Source organism: Pipistrellus hanaki, assembly GCF_964339955.1.
Source record: "Pipistrellus hanaki genome assembly, chromosome: 2".
Lineage (NCBI taxonomy): Eukaryota > Metazoa > Chordata > Mammalia > Chiroptera > Vespertilionidae > Pipistrellus > Pipistrellus hanaki.
Genome location: NC_140504.1, coordinates 28,790,653 through 28,806,222, shown reverse-complemented (window position 1 = coordinate 28,806,222; position 15,570 = coordinate 28,790,653). Strand labels below are relative to the sequence as shown.

The window sequence follows — 15,570 nt, the reverse complement described above, 5'->3', positions numbered from 1 at the left end:
GAATCAGAGGTATGGAAGGGGAGTGAACTGACGATTCTTGGGGAAAAGGGGAGAGGGGGGCGTGGGAAGAGACTGAACATAAACTGTGCACCTATGGATGAGGACAATGGGGAGAGGGGAAAGGGCAGAGGGTGGGGTGGGAACCTGGTGGAGGAGAGCAATGGTGGGGGGGGGGGGAAGGAACATTTGTAATAATATGAAAAATAAAAACTTATTAAAAAAAAAAAAAAAAAGTGCTTACATTTTTTGTGGCAGAGGCATTTCCGTACCTGCCTACTCAGATAATTTCATTAGCCTTATCATTATCTACTTTGAAGAAGGTTTCTAGTGTACCTCACTTTCCCAGTTAAAAGGAATAAATATCTTAAAATGTCAAATTTCATAAAATTCATTTTGAAAATGTTTTGTTGCTATTATCAGCTTTTTTATGTATTTTACATATGTTAACATTAATGCATAGATTCTGAAAATGTGCTGACATACAATGTTAAAATAATAATAATTAGCTGAAACCGGTTTGGCTCAGTGGATAGAGTGTTGGCCTGTGGACTGAAAGGTCCCAGGCTTGATTCTGGTCAAGGGCATGTACCCTGGTTGCGGGGCACATCCCCAGTAGGGGGTGTGCAAGAGGCAGCTGATCGATGATTCTCTCTCATCGATGTTTCTAACTCTCCCTCTCTCTTCCTCTCTGTAAAAAGTCAATAAAATATGTTTTCTTAAAAAGAATAATTATAATTATCTATGATAAAGTTCAAAGTAAAAGTATGCTTTAATTTATGTCAAAATAATTTTAATAAAGAAAATTTAATTTTTAAAGTTCCTTTCATTATTTACATCAACTAAAAACCTGTACCATTGAAACAATGGGGCGGGGGTGTAAAGCAAGGTGTCATAGATTATAAATTCAGAATTGAGTTTAGCCATCACCCGGCAATTGTGTTTAAAATAATCAACTTGTAGAAAATTTAATTCATTAAGTGTTTGAAAAAGTGTGAGTCATCATCAAAATTGATTCATCTTCACCAAAATGTGGAGATCATGAGTGTGAAATCTAGATTCTTTCATTATAAAGATTACTTATTGTTAATGCAGCAGTTTGTAGATAAATCAAAGTATCAATTATGGTTTAAGGTTCCCTCAACTAGTCTTTCCAGAAAAATTAATCTCCTAGGTAAAAATGTCACCATGCTCTGAACACAGGTAATTTTATCAAGGTTTGATGCTAAATGTATAATCCCTGCTTTTTAAAATTTCAGAATCAAAGCCATGTTGCTAGCAAACATTCTTTCATTAGCTGGAGCTCTCTTGATGGGATTTTCAAAAATGGGACCATCTCACATTCTTATCATTTCAGGAAGAGCTGTATCAGGACTCTACTGTGGTAAGTCTCTCTCTCTCTCTCTCTCTCTCTCTCTCTCTCTCTCTCTCTCTCTCCTCATCTTTGCAAATGCAGTGTAAAATCTTTAAGAATTTTTAGTTTATTAACTTATAAATAAAACTAATTAATAAAATAAAATTTGTAAATTAAAATGAAAACTTCAAGAAAAATCTGTTTTAAATTTTCTAATACATTAAAATTAAAGAAAAGTTTAAAAATAAACTACAGTAACAAATACAAAATCTTCTTTTGAAAATTGAAAAGAAATTCTATAAATACATTATATCGCAAAGCATATCACAAGCAGAGTCCCCTTCCACCTCTCTATACCACCCACCACTCTGACAGTGATCTTGGAGCACCTCCACATTGTGGAAACTCGGATAGAGCTTGTAGTTCTTGTACTAACACTCTATTGCCCTGTGATCTTAGGTAAGTCATTTCTCACCTTGATCAAGTAATGATGTTGGCATAGATACGTTCTAATTCCCTTTAATCCCATGAGTCTAGATTAAGAATATTTTTACTTTTTAAGAATATCATCACTTTATTCATTCTCTTTTCTTAAGATACTTAAAGGCATTATAATATGAGATACATACTAACAAATATATATTTTTAAATTGAATAAGACTAAATAATTGCCAAATGCTTGATTAACCATTTCTTTCTATTCTTATATCCAACTACAATATTTGGAAATATTTGGAAACTATCAACAAATATTCTTTGCATAACCACTGTCTATGTTGAGAACAAGGGATCTTCCTTTTAACAGACTCAGAAAGAGATTTTCAACCAAAGTATTGACTATACGAAAGCTAAATTACTGTTATTGAGATAGTCCTGGCTTTATTTTAACATTTATGTTCATGTCTCATGCAGGGCTAATTTCAGGCCTGGTTCCAATGTACATTGGTGAAATTGCTCCAACCACACTCAGGGGTGCTATTGGCGCTCTTCACCAGCTGGCCATTGTCACGGGCATTCTTATTAGTCAGGTAAAAACTGTCATCCCTTACTTCATCCATCCTCTACGTTACCCAACTTTTCCCTCCATAACATCTACTCTCACTGTAGACAAACACAGAAAAACAAATAAAATAGTCCCACCAATGGTAGTGTAGGTCATATAGAGGCATAGACATTTTAGCTCCAAGCTGAATTATTACTACTCCAGTCCTTACTTTTCATCTTGGAGTTGTAGTTGGGATGACTCTGGAGGGGACCTGGAAGCCAGATCTTGACTTTCTGGAGCTATTCTAGAATTAAATTATTCCATTTATATTTAAAGGAATAGGAAACTTCAAATTTTTGGCTTTCTGGGCTTCCTTTGAGCGCCTTACTTGGAAACTTAGAAAAATGATGACCAGTTCTGGTCAAGCTGGCTCTATCTTTCTCTTCTACCCTGTGGTCTCAGAAGGAACCCTTGGAACCCCAAAACCTATGACTTTTCAGAGGGTAAACTACTGCAATAGGAATCACAAAGCTGTTCTCATTAGAATCATTGCTCTATCTGTATAACCCCATTCTACTTAAATTCTGGGAAATATATGAATAAATTTTTAACAAAGGTCTGAAATCATACACAATTTTTTATGTTGTTTTGGATATCAAATATGTTGCTAAAAGTTTGGTTGATTCCCACCCCAAAAGTCCCATAGGAGTTCATGAAAAAAATCCTAGGTGAATTCTTTGTAAAATAAATAGTCCTTAATTTAGATAAGGTGAGATACACTAGTAATAATTTTCATTTTGATGCATACTTGAATCAAAATTGTCAGGGATTACTATTAATTAGTCAACATAGTTATTCAACAGATTATTGCAGAAGACAGATCCAAAGTGTTCTGTGGTGTTACACTTCTCCTATCTTTTCAGATTGTTGGCCTTAACTTCATCCTGGGCAATCGTGAGCTGTGGCACATCCTCCTTGGTCTGTCTGCTGTGCCAGCTATCCTACAGTCTGTGCTGCTCTTCTTCTGTCCAGAAAGTCCCAGATACCTTTACATCAAGTTAGATGAGGAAAACAAAGCAAAGAAAAGTAAGTCTATGGGTGGTTTATCTTCTACCCATTGTTTTTGGACTATCAGCTAATGAGAAATAGTGGGCATGTATGGTTACTCATGAAACCGGTCCTAGTGCTTTCCAAATGAAGTCAGTGGTTACATGGAAGAAGAGCATGCAAGATTGCTTTAATATGACTGATACACGCCATTTTTCACCCAAAGACTTTCACCCAAACCCAAATCAGAAGCCTACCTGCAGTGTACTAGACTCAACCATAGGCTTCTAAAGGACCTTTCCAGCATTATGCTTCAGGAATAATGAGGACCATAGTTCTCTTTGTCATAAGATGAAGCCAAATGTTCTGCTTTTTTTTAAAATAAAAAAGTAGGATTTAATTTAACAAAAAAGAATTCCCAAAGAGCATGTTATTAATAGAGAGGCTATGCAGAACGTTAGCTCTTTCATTTACATACTAAATATATATTTTTTTATCTGAGTTGTATAAATGTAATCATTTTGGGGGACAGGTTTGAGAAGACTCAGAGGAGGTGTTGATGTCAGCAAAGACATCGCTGAGATGAGAAAAGAAAGGGAAGAAGCATCAAGTGAACAGAAAGTCTCCATAATTCAGCTCTTCACCAATTCCAGCTACCGACAGCCTATTTTTGTGTCATTGATGCTGCACATGGCTCAGCAGTTTTCTGGAATCAATGGGGTAAGTTTAAGATGACCCTCCAACTGTTAACAGCAAAGTGAATTAAGATAGAGCAGGAAAGGGGTATAAGTTTAAATAGCTAAAAGACATTTTAAAATGTTAACAGCACATCTTACTATAAGAAAATATTGAGTGAGCAATAATTTTCTGTTTTGCCTCATCTGTTTTCTAAAATTAGCTCATAATTATTAAAAATGTCAACAACCAATGGTATGGTATGTCTATTAAAATGAAGGTAAAAAGGCAAAAATCATGATAAATACAAAAGAGAGGGAAAGAGAATAATTATACCAAAGAAAACTAAATTACAAAAGGCTTCTAGAGTTGAGTATCAAATTTGGAACTTATAATAGCCTAGGCCACAAGAGTCCATGGTCCCTCTATTGAAATAAAGTATACCAGATATCCAGGTGCCAAAAAGTTTCCTGCCATCCAAGAAACTTTTACTCTATTTGGGGAGACAGCACATGCACACAAAATAAACAATAAAATGATATGATATGATGAGTGTGGGTGGTAGAAAAGACATGATTGAAAAACATACTGAGTATTAAACTCGCTGGCTTTGGGGTTTTGAGTTGAAATCCTTGCATTACGCGGACTAAAATTGTTTTTACCAGCAATTAGTTACTGGAAGAAAATAAGCATTTGTGAAGAAACTAAACAACGGAAATAACAAAGCTGATTCCATAGCTGTTAAAAATGTGCTTTGGGCTTCCTCTATAGTGAGCCAATCTCAGATCCACTAAGGACACTGTGGGAGTGACTGAATGGTGGGCAGAGACTTGGAGGAGGCAAAGAAAGTAACGCCTGCTCTGCTGTAGTCTTCATCCTCCTTTACGGGTCCTTGATGTTTCTTTTTATCAAATACTCTTTATAACTTTGGGGTTCAGAGACCAAATTACTATTCCCTATCTCAGCTCTGCCTGTACATTCAATGGCACCATACTTAATCTCTCTGAACCTCTCTGTGTTAGCTTCCATCTTAGTGCCTGACTTAGAAGCATCCAGGAAACACTGGACTTGAGGCTGTTGGGCCTAAAAAGAGTGGGCCAGTGTGCAGTGTGCTATAAGCCACTCCTCGCTGAGCCCAGCCTGCACAGGCCTCCTGCAGCAGCCCTGTCTGCAGAAAGAGGGCGTGTCATGTGGGGAAAGAATGACAGGGGATAGTAGGACATCAAAACTGAACTGAAAGACTATTATAAAAGTAAAAATGTAACAAAATAATAATAGCTGTTAGAGAGGTTGTGGACTAGATTTCTTTTTTTTCCCTACTATACGTTTTATTTTTTTTTATTATTATTAAATTATTATCTGTGTACATATTTTAACATTGCCCCCCCCCATACATTCCCTCCCTCCCCAGAGTTTTGTGTCCATTGGTTGTACTTATATGCATGTATACAAGTCCTTCGGTTGATCTCTTATCTCCCCCAGATCTCCCTACCCTCCCTGCTGGAATTTGACAGTCTGCTTGTTGCTTTAGATTTCTTCATCTCCACTGAAATTAATAAGAAAATTTTGGATTAAATGCAATGCAACCAGAACACTCAGACACACTGGTGAGAGTGTGAACTGACACAACTTCCTTGGAAAACTGTTTGGCAGTATCCATCAGAGCTAAGCATATGCATACTCTAGTGTCCAGCAAGCCTATTCCTAAGTATAAATGTACGCATACTATTTCACTGAAAGGATTGACCTAAAATGTTCATAGCAGCACTATTCATAATCACCCTAAATGGCAACTACCTGAATACCCATCAGTAGTAGAATAAGTAACTAAATTCTGGTATATGAATACAAAAAAATACTATATAGAAAAGATAATGAATAGTCTACAAGTACAGCTATAGATTATCCTCACAAAGGTAATGTTGCAGTCAGATACTAAATAATACACACTATGTGGTTTCACTGACATCAGTATAAGACTAAGCAAAATGTATTTGTGATGGTAGAAGTTTGAAGAGTTTCCTTGAGAAAATAAGGTGATAATTTAGGGTGCTTTCGGAAAGCAAGGAAGAATTTATTTCCTAATCTGGGTATTGGTTATACGGGTGTGTTCAACTTTGTGAAAACTATTTGAGCTATAACTTATGACATGTGTACTTTTATGTATGTATTTTATACTTTAACAAAAGGGTTAAATTTTTTTAAAAGAAGGAAATGCATATGCAGAGTTTTCAGCTAAATATAAAAGGACTTTTAAGCAATCGGAAGTTTTAAACACTGAAGGATAATTGTGGTTGCTCCTTCTTTAGAAGAAGAGGGCAGATAAACTCTTTAGGAAGGTCTTCTAGGGACCATGGTTACATAGAAGCACCTAAGACAAACAACTTACAATATTTCTTGCTTTAAAGCCATCAATGCTAGGCTTCTTGATTAAGGCTAACCTGTTATCACTCTGCAGATATTTTACTACTCAACCAGCATTTTTCAGTCGGCTGGACTCAGCCAACCCGTTTATGCAACCATTGGAGTTGGTGCCATCAACACAGTTTTTACTGCTCTTTCTGTAAGTAAAATACCCTACACTATTCTGCTTATTTCTCAGTCTAGAGATGATCTAAAAGTGGTCAATGACACTGTCCTCATGCTCTGGGTATGTAAAACCAAGAAGATCGTGGGAAGAGTCCTATATGTGAATAACCAGCCACTATATTGAGATGAGGCATCACTGAGCAGATTATCTGGTTCTCTCTGGTGGGAACTGGTTCTCTTTATTGGCAGGGATGCCATTAGTCACTCATTCATGAATTAATAACTCACTTGGGGACACAGGACTTACTCCTTGGGTTCCTTCTCCTTTGCTCTATACTTAAGCCCCTTAGGTTTAGCCAACAACTTGTTATTCCCCTCAATACTGGGTCTTGTACCTAGATTCCTCTCCTTTCGTGAAATTCTTTTCTAAAAAACAATAAATGTGGTCCTCTCAATTAAAGAGCAAGCTTCTAGTAAAATTAAACAAAGTCTTATAATAGCCATTGGATAGGGCTTCCAAGTAGCTTACAAAGCTTGTGGTGATGCACCTGTTGTGTGGTATTATGAGAGGATGGAATAGGAGTGGTGTATAAGTTGAAATGGTATTGTTATTTCTGAAATTTTATCTTTTAGAAATGTCAAATGTTTGTTTTTTGGGTTTTTTTTTTGGGGGGGGGGATTCCAAGAAGGGGAAGAGATTGTGTACTCTTCATAAGACCAAATACCTTATATAAGGAATGATTTAGTATCTTGATAATAATAATATTTAATATAGCAACCTAAGAATTAAAGCACATAGATAACAACAACAAAACTTCCCAGCTAATGTAACTCACTCTAACATGAGGGTAATTGGGCTTATTTTTATCTTGGAATGCAGGATGTTCAAAAAGCTTCTGCTTTTCACAATACTATACCCAATATACTTTAGCCTCTTGTTTTTCATTCTCTGCACAGGGACTTTTAACTATTAACTTAGGGTGCTCAATAAATTATAGTCTGACCACTTAGATCAAAAGGCAGCTTTGTCCAGACTTTGGAAAAGCGGGGGAAGAGCAAATAACATGGGAACATCAGTGGGAATGGCGACTTGCCTTTAGAGATAATGCCTTTTCAAGCCAAAGGGCTACTCTGAACCAATGAAGGCCTGGTACTGGGATGCCATCCAAGGGACAATTTGCATTCTTTTGTCTCCTGGGATAATATTTTTTTACAAACCCACCTCAACATATTTTTTAATATAGGGATTATGATTAAAACATTTTATGTGTAACAGGATTTACTATGTAAAGCATCAAGTTGTCAAGACTAGGTAACCCAAACTCTAAGAGTGCCTAAAAGGAAACTACTGCAGAATTTAATTTTTTGTCTCCTACCCTGCCAACTCCTTTGGAGTGGGAGCAATGTCTTGATTATTTTGAATATGTATATCTCTATAAACTTTATCCATTTATTCTGTAAAAGTTTTTGAGCAAGTGACAAATTTTAAAAAAATCATCTCTAATCAGAAATCTAATTACAAATCACCCTCCAAGACTACAAATAACATTTAAAATTTTTAATTTTATATATATATCTTTGAAATTTTGTTTTAAAGTACAAAGCGATAGCCCCTCAATCACCCAGTTGCTCTCCCCAAATTAACCAATGTTAACAAATCCATATATCAAAATAAAGATATGCAAATAGGAATATCCTATATAATAAAATCCTAATATGCAAATCGACTGAATAGCAGAATGACTGGTCACTATGACACACACTGACCACCAGCGGGCAGACACTTAATGAAGAAGTTGCCCCCTAGTGGTCAATGCACTCCCACAGCGGGAGCACTGCTCAGCCAGAAGTTGGGCTCACCACTGGTGAGTGCAGCAGCAGTGTTGGGAGCCTCTTCTGCCTCCACGGCAGCTTTAAGGACCCCTCAGGGTCCCAGACTGCACAAGGGCACAAATGTCATGCATCAGGCCTCTAGTGTATTATAATACACTAGAGGCCTGGTGCACAAAATTCATGCAGGGGGGAGGGGTCTTCTCAACGTGGCCTGCAACCTCTCAAATCCAGGGGGGTTGCACATCCTCTCACAATCCTGGACTGCTGGCTCCTAATCACTCAACTGCCTGCCTACCTGGTCATCCCTAACTACCCCCCCCCCCCCATGCTGGCCTGATCGTTCCTCACTGCCTCAGCATGCTGGCTTGATCATCCCTAACTGTCCCACCTGCCGGTCTGGTCGCCCCCAACTGGCCCTCCTCTCCCCTGCCACTGACTTGGTCACCAATTGCACCCCTCTCACAAGCCTGGTCACCCCTAACTGCTCCCCCACCAGCCTGGTTGCCTCTTACTGCTGCCCCTGCCAGCCTGGTTGCCCACAACTAACCCCCTCTGCTTACTTCATCGCTCCTAACTGTCCCCACTTGATGCCTGGTCACCTTCAACTGCCCTCCCTGCTGGAACCTCATGCATCCTGCTTGTTCAGTCATTTGGTCATCCCTCACTAACCTGCCTGCCAGCCTGGTCATAGGCATCCATCTTGTGGGGGCGTGAGGGTCAATTTGCATATTCTTTATTATATAGGATTAATGTTTCAACAACTTGTAAGGAACATAATCAGTCTTTTTTTTTTTTTTTTTTTTTCTGAATGAGTATTTTGGAAAAGAAACTTTCCTGACTCCATTTTGAATAATGTCCCATATTCCATGTTTCCTTCCACACTAATGGGCTGGGAGATGAGAGCCTGTAATCTTGAGAAAGAAAAACAAAACAGGAAGAAATATGGAAGGAACAGGAAGGCATGCTGGGTCTGGGGGAGAAGCAGTGGCTTCTAAGCTCTAAGTAGGCTTCCAGGATCTGAGTGACACACACTGTCTGGGACAAAGGTCAGCATACATCTCCAGCCGCTGACCAAGTCTCACCCTGTGTCACAGTCCTCCCTGCATGCTCACCTGACCTCAAAAAGGGCGTCTGACTCAATTTTTAAGAGAGTTTATTATGCTGTTGGTAATAATTGTTCAAAATCAGGGGAACAAAAGACAGAATAAAAGCCCTTGTTCCTAAATGAATCCTTCTGTTTTCTTGATAGTCTGACATGGTGTCATCAAGTCAGCTTTGAAAGTCATGATGAAAGAGTCAAATAAAGAGAGAGAAATTTTATGTACCTGTATTTTTTTTCTCTCTCACCTCCTTCTCAACAACTAAATGTGGGCTCTGTGCTTATCATCCTAAAATTATTTGAAACTCTGATTACAAAATGCCTCCGATGAAAGGGCCTTACTCTGTAGGTGAAATGAAATGTCTCTCAGATATTTTCAGAGCCAGAGCTCTTTGTGCTAAGGGTATCTGATTGCTGTGGATATACGAGATGGATTTATGTACCTAGCCAATTTACTCGCCAAAGTGAGAAAATATGACAGGTAGTTTTGTGTGTCTATGACTCACCAACCTTGCCAGTCTTCTAAAGATTAAGCAAGACTATCCAACAAACTCCTGTCTAGGCTAATTATAAATCTTAACCATTAATGCAAAGGTCCCCAAACCCAAAGGAATCAATAACATATCTCCAGACTTAGAATAAGAAAGCACTTTTACCTTTTGCTTTAAAGTCTTACCTTTTTCCAATGAATAGTTCATTCCCAGCACCAGGTACATTTGGGCTCACCAGAAAAATGAAGACCTGGCTATTTTGATAAAGTTATCAAATTCCATATGTTGCCAGGTGTGTGGTCATAATTTGACTTCATTCGCAGTGAGAAAGTTGGATGAGAATAGTTGACACCTCAACCGTTGTTAGCAGTGCACAAACCCTCAGGAGAGAAACTAATGTCATTTTAAACATATAGGAAAAACATTGGAAGATATCTAAGATATATGTCCTCTTAATAGTGTACCCAAAGTGAGGGATCATAAAGCGGTGGTAACACTGGTTCTTTCTCTAGAACGCCATGTTCAAATCACTGTCACTCAATGAAGCAATATTTGTTAATAACCTCTGCTCACTGAGACCAGCTCTGATACCTCAGGCAAGAGTCACTCCCTTTCTCAGTTCCACATCTGTAAAATGGGTTAATAAAACTGCCACTTTCCAGCTTTATGAGTTAAAATGACCTCTTTGGCCCTAGCCGGTTTGGCATCGGCCTGCGAACTGGAAGACCCCGGGTTCGATTCCGGTCAAGGGTACATGCCGGGTTGCAGGCTCAGGGCGTGCAGGAGGCAGCCGATCCATGATTCTCTCTCATCATTGGTGTTTCTATCTCTCTCTCCCTCTTCCTTCTTCTCTGAAATCAATAAAAATATATTAAAAAATAGATGATTTTTTTTAAATGACCTATTTGTCAGTAAAAACTCTTTACGCATCAAGCCTACATGTTTTAAAACTTTCCCAGGTGTTCCTCGTGGAGAAAGCAGGTCGACGCTCTCTGTTTCTGATTGGAATGAGCGGGATGTTTGTCTGTGCCATCTTCATGTCTTTGGGACTTGTGCTACTGGTGAGTTTGGTGCCACTCACATTTTTGGTTACCATATGATAGCAACCCTGTGCTCCACGTTAAAGTGCTTTGGATGTAAAAAAAAAAAAAAAAAACACCTTGAGAATGCTTGAGAATGATTTATAAAGTAAAAAAAATCATATACTACAAAGGAGGAATGTAAAGAAGAGATACCTAGTTTGGGAAGGGGGCAAAGGGGTTAAAGACTGAACATCAGCAAGGAAGTTGTCCCCATTACCCAGGGAGGCAGTGTAGCAAATGCTCAGAAGGTAGGCTCTGGGGTCAGCCCCAAACTGGCTCCAATGCTGGCTCTGCTATGCAGCGGCCTGGGCGACCTTGGGCAAGGATTTGGCCCTCTCTACCCAGCACCCTCAAGTACTATGTCACATGCACCCTACTAGCACCCTAGATACTAGTAGGAGCAAAGGTTACTGGATCCTTACCCTGCCCCTTTACAGGAAAAAGGTGACTAAGAATCATATAAAATCCTAGTCAGAATTCCCTGGAAGGGAGGGAGCTCAAAAGATTTAAGGATGACTCAGACTAGAACAAACCTGTCTCCAACTAGAATAACTTGCACTTACTTGCACAAAATCACCAGGAAGAGAGAGCCATGGTACCAGCAGACTAAAGGGAGGGTCTGCTTAGCTAAAAGAAGAAGCAGCCAACGATCCCAGTGCTACCTCTTGTCTTGTTTTTCTCAGAATAAATTCGATTGGATGAGTTACGTGAGCATGGTGGCCATCTTCCTCTTTGTCAGCTTCTTTGAAATCGGGCCAGGCCCCATCCCCTGGTTCATGGTGGCTGAGTTTTTCAGTCAAGGCCCGCGCCCCGCAGCTTTGGCCATAGCAGCCTTCAGCAACTGGACCTGCAATTTCATCGTGGCCCTGTGCTTCCCCTACATCGCGGTAAGCAGCCCACGGTCCTGCAGACTTTCTTTGCAGAAAGAAAAGCTGCTAACTGGGTCCAAAGACTGCTAACTGGTGAACAACATAGACTGATGAACAAGAACAGACCCAGAGATAAGGAGCCATGGGTCAGACTGTTGGACCTCAAAGGGAGGGTGGGGATAAAAGGGAGAGATCGACCAAAAGACTTATGTGCACACATATGAGCCTAACCAGTGGTCAAGGACAATAGGGGGGTGGGGTCATGAGTGAGGGGGTGGGGAATTGGAATGGGGGTTGAGGACAAATATGTGATACCTTAATCAATAAATAAAAATAAATAAAAATAAAAAGACTGCTAACTGGGGCTCTGTTTCTTCTCCATGCAGGACTTCTGCGGACCTTACGTGTTCTTCCTCTTCGCGGGAGTGGTCTTGGCCTTCACTCTGTTTACCTATTTCAAGGTTCCAGAAACCAAAGGAAAGTCCTTCGAGGAAATCGCGGCAGAATTCCGAAAGAGGGGTGGTGGTGCAGCCCGCCCATCCAAGGCTGCCACCGAAATGAAGTTCCTTGGAGCCTCAGAGAGGGCATAGAGATAACCCTGCTTTTGTATGAACAGAAGCAGGAAGGAGGAGGCTGTGTGTTTTTACATGACAATTCTTTGAGACTTTTATATCTCTATCTTGAAGTATTGTTTTATTTTTTTTAAAGAACTTTTATGGGCGCTGAGCAGAAAGCTCATCTGATATTACCAAAGAAAGTATTTTTTTTTAAGTTACAGAACTATTTTTTATAGTAAGACTGTAATTTAAGTAAACCTAAAAGTCTAGCTCATTTCCCTACACTGGAGGACAAGGATAGTTCTATTCTTTATAAGGAGGGTCTCCTGAAATGGGAAGCCATTCCAATGTATCATATTATTGCTTCCTTAAGCACGTGACTCGAAACCTGAAGATGCCTGGTACAACTGATATTTATATATTTGAATCTGATTAAGGTGGAATTTTCTCATCCAAAGACCTCCTACTAAAGGAGATATGGCAAGTGGCAGTAAAGTCCGTTGTAAAATTGATAACTTTTCCATTTCTCTGTTTTCTTCCTGTGCATTGGAATTTACATTCCATTTAAAATTTATATTTTTTTATCTATTCATGTGGGATGACATATTATATTTGTAAAGAAAAACTTTTATTTTTAGTAAGCTTACCAAACTCTTTCAGTACTTGGAAAAACAAGCAACATTTTTGTTTGTTTGGTGACCAAATTGTTTCTTTGGTTTTTTTTTAGATTAAACAGTAAAAGAAGTTTTACCTGGTAATATAGCATGGGTTATCAGTTAATATTAACACCTATTATAAACCCATGTTAAATCACTTCCTTGTTGGTCCTGCCCTTTTGGTTATGTTTTGTTTTTCATTTTAATTGAGCACAGCCTGGTTCTCAGAGCTTGTGTTATAACATACACTCAGTGAGAAGTCAGGCATTTTGTGAATCTCCTCAAATGCCAATAAACAAAAGCAGGCTAACTTGGGGAATTTGAAGTAAATGATTGCTGTTTGTCCAAAGAAAATATTTTCTGAATCAATATGTTGCTAAACAGGTTGAAAAGGTGGGGTTGGAGAATTCATGAAACTTCATGACTGTCAATTTCAGACTCTGTCAAAATCCCTATTTAATTTTCCTGGAAGACTTAATTCGCTAATACAAAACCATCCCCTCGTTTCCCTCTTTGTCTCAGAGTATGAGGATGCTATCTAAGCCGTTCCGTCCCAATTGCCAGCCTTTATTGTGCACTGCCTATGTGGCAGGCACTGTTCTAAGTGCTTTCACTTATGTAGGCAAATTGAAATACACTGATGATGAAAGAGACTTTCTCTTTGCAACTATGGAAATACAGTCCGGATGGATACCAAAGGCTTAGCGGGGCTGTTTTCCTCACAAAGTGGAACACCGAATCCATCCTTATTACGTTTGCTTTTATGTGCATAACATCACTCAGTACTTGCTTTTTTATTGTTGCTTACCTTTAAGTAATTAGGCAGTCCAAATAATGAAATGATTTCTTTTCACTTTAACTGATTTTTATTTCCTTTGTGCCAACTTGGGTTAAACTATTTTCACTTAGGACTTTAAGACTGCTCAAGTTTTCATACTCCAATGTCTTACAAATGTGATTTTTCTCTTGGCTTGTTGGAAGCATGATGACAATGCTTGGTCTGGTCACTCATCTACCCAATCGAGCTGGTACCCACTGTCATGACATTAATGCCCGGATCTTCTCCGCTTAAACACAGTAAGAGAATGTTTCCTCCTCAAGGAGCTCACAATCTAATCACAGTTCAGGAAGACCAGGATATAAATGTTCCTATCTGCGTCTTTTGCCTTCTGTGAATCTCAATCTAGAGGCCTCTCTTGTAAAAAAATGTTACCTACCTTGGAGAGTTGTTGTGAGGATAAAATGTAAAGTGTCTTGTACAAAAAAGGTGCGTGGTAAGTGTTACCTAGAACTAGTATTAATGACGATACTATTAAGATACAGGATTATCTCATATATGAGATAGTCCCAAATTTATAATTCAACATAATATTTTCTTGCTTCAAGCAAAAAATAAATTTAAAAAAAAATCTCACAAAGACAAGGGAAGGTAAAAATCAGGACAGATATTAGGTTAATTCCTAAAGTCATACTTGATATTTCTAAGTAGATTATAAGAGTGTTTATTTTTAAATTTTGCTTTCTAAGATATGTACACATATAATACCTTAATAAAAAAATTCCTTCTGCCCAAGTTGTTATTTTTTAAGAGGTCTACATGTAATATTATTTATTTGAGTAATACTAAATACAAAATAGAATGCTGTATATTATATTTAAGTGTAATTTAACAGGATTATCACCATAGGACAAGACCAAAACTTATTGATAATCCTCAAAAATTACAAAAGTGTATAAATCAAAGTACATGCATAAGCTACCTATTGCTAGCTTATTGTTAGATCAGAAGCAAATAAAGCAATGTTAGGCAATATCTCCGGCTTATGGTGTTGAGAGCAGAGGTGCTAAGTGTAAAAACTATAATTTTTCATTACAATTCTATATCATGACTGTGGAAGAAAAGGTCTGAGCCTCTGTTGGTGTTTTTATTGCCTTCTAATTTCAAAAGAATCATGATGAGAAGAAACTGGTTTTAGTTAAGAGTATACTTTATATGCACTATAGTTTTATGTTAATAAATATATTTCTAAATGCTTAGTGTTGTTTTACTTTATATAGGAAACATGTTTAATAAACCTGATATTTGTTAACTACATATACTCATTTCCTTTTCAAGTATTTTTCTTGTTCTCATTTTAAAGATATGTGAGTTACTTTTTAAACCTAAAATTTACTTCCCTCGGGCTGTTATTTTGATTATCAGTAGTAGGAAAATTAGCCTGAAGGGTTAGATAAGGACCATGGAAGAGGAAAGAATCACTTCCTTTGAAAAAAAATAATTTAATTTAGTAAATATTTAATTGAGCTCCTATTCTGAATAAGACATTTCATTAAAGTTTGGTGAAAAAGGGGAAAGGGTTAAGAAAAAAACACACATACACCTCATAGACAAGCAA

At 38.1% G+C, this 15,570-nt stretch overlaps 1 protein-coding gene across 1 annotated transcript in view; it reads left to right on the top strand.

The window, feature by feature from the left end:
- The window catches only part of SLC2A2 (solute carrier family 2 member 2), a 28,096-nt gene extending 12,885 nt beyond the window's left edge, over positions 1-15,211 (top strand). The window contains exons 4-11 of the mRNA XM_084874135.1: positions 1,257-1,381; positions 2,264-2,379; positions 3,260-3,422; positions 3,916-4,103; positions 6,517-6,621; positions 10,970-11,071; positions 11,776-11,979; positions 12,348-15,211. Coding sequence (XP_084730261.1) covers positions 1,257-1,381; positions 2,264-2,379; positions 3,260-3,422; positions 3,916-4,103; positions 6,517-6,621; positions 10,970-11,071; positions 11,776-11,979; positions 12,348-12,551 — 1,207 coding nt within the window. The 3' untranslated portion in view covers positions 12,552-15,211. The remainder of the gene's footprint in view (positions 1-1,256; positions 1,382-2,263; positions 2,380-3,259; positions 3,423-3,915; positions 4,104-6,516; positions 6,622-10,969; positions 11,072-11,775; positions 11,980-12,347) is intronic.
- The last annotated feature ends 359 nt before the right edge of the window (positions 15,212-15,570 follow it).